Source organism: Lycorma delicatula, chromosome 13, assembly GCF_047948215.1.
Source record: "Lycorma delicatula isolate Av1 chromosome 13, ASM4794821v1, whole genome shotgun sequence".
Taxonomy (NCBI): domain Eukaryota; kingdom Metazoa; phylum Arthropoda; class Insecta; order Hemiptera; family Fulgoridae; genus Lycorma; species Lycorma delicatula.
In genome coordinates, this window is record NC_134467.1 from 47,558,641 (window position 1) to 47,564,640 (window position 6,000).

At 32.9% G+C, this 6,000-nt stretch overlaps 1 protein-coding gene across 6 annotated transcripts in view; it reads left to right on the forward strand.

Moving 5' to 3' along the window:
* The window catches only part of LOC142333864 (uncharacterized), a 782,720-nt gene extending 777,205 nt beyond the window's left edge, over positions 1–5,515 (forward strand). For all 6 annotated transcript variants that reach the window (XM_075381431.1, XM_075381432.1, XM_075381433.1 and 3 more), the window contains one exon: positions 4,952–5,515. In XM_075381431.1, coding sequence (XP_075237546.1) covers positions 4,952–5,512 — 561 coding nt within the window. In that variant the 3' untranslated portion in view covers positions 5,513–5,515. The remainder of the gene's footprint in view (positions 1–4,951) is intronic.
* Positions 5,516–6,000: the final 485 nt, after the last annotated feature.

Sequence of the window (6,000 nt, forward strand, 5' to 3'; positions counted from 1 at the left end):
ATGTTTATATAAACGTATACTGGAAACGATTTGTTTTTTAGTTACGGCTAGCGAAAGATTTCGCCTAGATTTCAACTCTTCCGAATAAAGATCTGATGCGGACACCATATGACTTCCTTGAACGCCTATTAAATTATATATGCGCATTTTTAAAAGTACATAAAATTTTATCTCATTAATAAATTTTGATATTTTTCCATTTTTTTTTTCTGTTATTATTGAATTATTTTATTGTAAAAATTTTTTTTTTGCAGTCGTATATTAATAATTATTAATAAATCAATACATTTAAATTAAAAAAAAAGGAGATGAAGTTTGTTTCGAACCGATGTGTCTTCACCTTGTAAGATCCAAATATTTCATTAATTAAAATTTTATTTGGCTATAACTCTGAAACCGATGAAAATAAGTACCGCTTATGATATATTGCTTAAAAGTTCTCAAAGAGGGATTATTACTGCTGTTAAGAAAAAGTCCAAAATCCAAATTGTTTTGGATCTTTGCTTTTTTAGACACTTTTGGTCCAGTCGGTTGATCAAACGAGAAGGTACACAACTAGTTAAAACAGTGCTAAATCCAAGATTTCAATACATCGTACGGCAAATCGTTTTTGAGTTATGCGAGACGTCACGCCGAATCTAGTCAAAATGAATATTTCCGTGAAAATCTGAAAGTCGAAATTTTTCGCGATCACAATTCCTTTACTTTGTACAAGGAAGTCGAAAGAAGCCCTACTGTAGTTTTTTTTTTTTATAAATTATGTTTGGAACGATATATCGAATATAAACGATATATCATAAGCGGTACTTATTTTCATCGGTTTCAGAGTTAGAGCCAAATAAAATGTTAATTAATGAAATATTTTGATCTTAAAAGGAGAAGGCTCATCGGTTCGAATCCGACTTCATTTCCTTTTTTTGTTTAGCTTTTTTTAAATTTAAAAATAATTGATTTATTAATAATAAATTTACTTATTTATTAAAAAAGTTTTTTTTAAAATAAATATTTTTTGCAAATAATAATAATAAAATTAAAATATAAAAAAGTAACCAGAAGTTATTAGTGAAATAAAATTTTATGTACTTTTTCATTTAAAAAAAATGTGTATATGTAATTTAATAGGGATACAAAGAAATCGTGTGGTGTCCACATCACATTATTTTATACAAGTTACTCAATGCTGCCGGCTTCCGTGGTGCAAGCGGTAGTGTCTCGGCCTTTTATCCGTAGGTCCCGGGTTCAAAACCCGGTCAGGCACGGCATTTTAACACACGCTACAAACCATTCATTTCATCCTCTGAAATAATATCTAACGGTGGTCCAGGAGTTAAAAAAAAGAAAAAAAAGTTATTCAATGTATATATAATATAAATTGTTTTTATTTATTCATAAAATGTTTTAAAAAATATATTTAAAATACACATTGTTCAATGACACACGTAAAATGCAAATTTTGTTCAAAAAAATAAACGAAAAACAAAATAGTTCGTTTATATTCAACGTGTACTATGAATGAACGTTTTAAATCAGTGAGTGAGTGAATGAGTAAAATGATGTGACCTGAATATTTTATATATATATATATATATATATATAGAGAGAGAGAGAGAGAGAGAGAGAGAGAAGTAGAAGGTAGATTTAAAGGGAACTCTTTGGAGGAAGATGAAGCTTTTCGTACTAATATAGAATGTGTAAGCAAAACTGAGATGTTACAAAGAGAGTACATAGTAGAGAGTGGTTTAGGGATGAAAATCAACCTTTCCTTACATCTTTTATCATCAGCCCTCTTTCCAATTTTATTTTTTTTTACTATTAGTTTATATACCATTCATTCCAAGGAAAAAAGGATTATCTCTGACCCTATGGTAATAAAATAAAATATATGAGGGCAAGGACACATTGAGACTGCATAAATTGTGTCAGTATGCCGTTTTAATACTTTATTAAATTTGCTGACGTAGAAAAAATGTTAAAGTATGCTAATCGTGTTAAGGTTTTGGTTAGATAATTATCGAAAAATATACAACTAATTATAATATAAAAATAGTTGAATTCAAGTCCATATTAATTTATTAAAATAAATATTATTAAGATAAATACAGACCTGAAATATTAGGCCGGCTATATATTTTCAGATTCTACGTGTCAAAATGAACAAAAAATTTCGTATGAAAAGATGTCGATTTTCCACTACTTTTACCTATTTTGTGTTTATTAATGGAAAATTTGTATTTCAAGATCGGATTGAGAAATCACAATTGAGCACATGTATAACATTAGAAAAAACTTGTGTATGTATATATATATATATATATATATATTACGAGGTGTGTGAGAAAAGTAATGAGACTGACTTTTTACTTACCGAAGTTTGTATTTTTTCAAACAATAATATTATCCCCTTCAACGTATTTCCCTTGGGCAGCTATACACCGGCGGAGTCGTTCCCACTCCTAGTAGCAGCGCGGGAAGCCTTCAACCGGTAGGTCTTTTAACCGGTCGATTACAGTCTTTTGAATGTTCTCCAGAATTCCAAAATGACGTCCTTTTAAGACACGTTTCAATTTCGGGAAAAGGAAAAAGTCACAAGGATTCAAATCAGGTGAATAGGGAGGTTCAGGAACCTTAGAAATGCGTTTTGAGGTCAAAACTTCCCTGATGGAAATGGCCGTGTGACACGAGGCATTTGTCATGATGAAGTATTCGGTTGTCTGCATTGTCTGATCTCACGCGAATCACTCTTTTCCTGAGCCTTTCAAGACACTTTCAAAACACTTGGTTGACAGTCTGTCCTGGTGGAACAAATTCTTTATGCACGATACCCCTACTGTCAAAAAAATCAAATCGGCACGGTTTTGATCTTTGATTCCTCATTCGACATTTTTTCGATAGAGGAGATGACGGATTGTGCCGCTCTTCGTTTTGGCGCTTTGTTTCAGGATCGTACTCAAATATCCAGGATTCATCGCCTGTGATCACACGATTGAAGAATTCTTGGTTGTCGTCAATCCGCTCAAGAAGATCAACGCACAGGTTTCTTTAACTGTCCTTTTGTTCCGTTGTGAGGTTTTTCGGTACCGATTTCGCACAAACCTTTCGCGTGTCCAAATCGTCTGTCAAAATTTTATGTACGGTGAAAGTTTTTAAATTTAACCGTTTGTTCATCACGCTTATTGTTAAACGACGGTCTGATCTCACAGAACCCTCACACGCTCAACGTTTTCGTGAGATTTTGAAGTTGAAGGTCTTCCTGAGCGAGGTTGATTTTCAACGTTCTCGGCCTTCCAAAAATGATTTGTACCAGTGGAAAACTGGTACGTAAGCAATGTTCCCCACAGGCCTGTTTCAAATTTGAAAGGCTCCAGTTGCGGATTCCCCAAGTTTAACACAAAAGTTGATTTCACAAGGTCGCTCTAAATTCCGACGCTCCATTTTCGTATAGCACAACACAAAAACACAACTTCAACAATGGCGCTGTCAAAAATAAGGTGTTGGCTGAACGGAGTTGAAACTCGTACTGAGCATGTGGAAGGGATGAACAAACCGGTCTAGCACAGACCGCTAGACACAGCGTTGCCAGATCGCTTTCAGTGTTACCAATCTCATTACTTTTCTCGCATATATATATATATATATTTTGTTATTATTAATATTATAAGTCGAGAACTTCCCAATGGAAGACTCCATTGGAGTCCACCATTGAACCATCATGGAATCATGAATGCTTAACTGAGGAGTTAAGCATTCATGATTCATATTTCTTTCACTTGGTCTTCTTCTTTTCCCTCCAAAATTCTTTCATTCTTTAGAAAAGGCCTTCTTCCGTTCTTCAAACCATTTCAGACGATTTTGTTTAGGCTTCGGCGCTTCTGGTTTAATTCCCCATTTATCTATTTTATTTCTGTATGTGTTTCTGTCTATGATCCTTTCCAGCGTGTTCTAAATCTTTTCGTGTTTCTGCGAGCGAGGGGTTTGCAACCTTTAATGATGTTAAGTACGCGATTATTCTTTTGGTCAGTCGGTTTTCCGGCAGCCTGCAAAGGTATCCGAAGAATTTCATTCGTATTTTCCTTATGTCAGTTTCGATATTAGAGTATGTTTCAACAATTTCGTTCGGTTTTAATCTGTATCCATCTTCAGCTTGATAACATAATATCCACTTAAAAACACTATAATCCAATGTACTTCATTTGAATTTCTATGTACACAAAAACTAACACGTAATTAGTTTTTACTGATTACCTTCTCTTTCGCCCTTCCAGCGTGTTTTTAGAGAGATTTAGCAATCAAAGAGCTCTTGCTTTTCATCATCTTCTGATCACTACTGAAAAAAACGACTAAATCGCTTTCATATTCCTTCCACCGACTAAACTAGAAAAGAGAAAGGAACGTTCAATACGCTTGCGGAGTAAAAAAACTACATTCCATCACCACGTCTGAATCGGCACTACGGGAACAACAGCGCTCTCTCTCCCTCACAGCCTCGTGTGCAGCTTCCTATGTGCCAAACACATATAGCTTCCTAACAGCCGAACACCACTCCGGTGGAACTGTAAATCGCACAGTTCCGTACAAAGATTTTTGTATTTCTAACTGCGAGGTAGCATTAAGCTTAAGGATTATGTATTGTACAAGTATAAAGAAAAAAGGACTAATTATATTAAATGTTATCGATAATATCAAGTGGTGCTGCAGTTCGACAGTGCCTATATGCGAGTCGCTACTGCATGGTTGACATCATCCGTTACGTGATTAATAGATTTGACAACTAGCTGTTCACGTCAAAGTCGGACCTGTTTAAGATTAATTTGCCTGTATGATTAAGTATTAATAAAACGATTTTAAACTGTAAAAAACGAGGCGTACACGTTAGTTTTTTTACTTATATTTGTGTAATAATTATTTGAAATAAATTGAATTTAATTTATATATATATATATTTTTGTTTCAGTCGCAACACAGAACATCATTTTCAAAATTCAACATGTTAGAACCGCCAATATTTGCATCAGTACCGCCTACATATAGAACACTAGTCAGACCAAGACAGAATTCGGTATTCGTAGGAAGTTTTAATACATTAACCGGACAAAATCCACCGAGAAAAACGAAATCGGCTATCGATATACAATCGTTAATACAAAACGATAGTTCATCGACATCAAATATCGGTCAAAATAAGCCGATACAATCGATCGATCGACGTACATCTGTAAGCGGGTTTTTAAGAAGACCATCGTGCAGCACCGGTTTATTATTATCTCCAAGACCGTCTTGTGACCGAAGAAATTCAGTTTATAGTGATTTCGTACCGCTAAGAGAACGTCATTATTATAATGATTTTTTAACGCCGTCGTTACATCAAGCAAATAGAAGACCATCATGTAGTGGTGATTATTTATCTGTATCGAGTAGTAGCCGTGATCGCAGACCTTCTTTCAATAACGTTATCGCTCAAGTTACAGCCGAAAGAAGACCGTCATCGAGTATGTTACGAATAAGTAACGTATAAAGGAATTGGACGTACATTTATATATATATAACTAAGATTCTTTCTATAAACAGCTTTATTATATCTAATAGCTTTATTACTATAGTATTATAATTAATTAAAAAATTATATAAAAATATTTGCTTTACTAATTCAACTAAAAGCAAGTTTAAAAATGATTAATTACTAATAATGAGCTGTATTAAAAAGATTATTTTAATAAAATAAGAAATATTTTATAAATCTCAATATATATCAGTACTGATTAGCAGAAAGTTTAATGAAACTCTTCATAACTAAATAACATTTTGAATGCTCTTTTTTTATTTTTTATTGTTTGGTTATTTTTATATTATTATAATCATTTTTCTTTTTAAACAATATTTTTGAGTAAACTACAAAAAAAAACAATTTACTAGTTTTAAGTTAACTTGATTATACCTTTAAATGACAAGTCGGTATAATAAAAATATAACCATTTAACTTTCTTATTATAAAAAATTCAATAT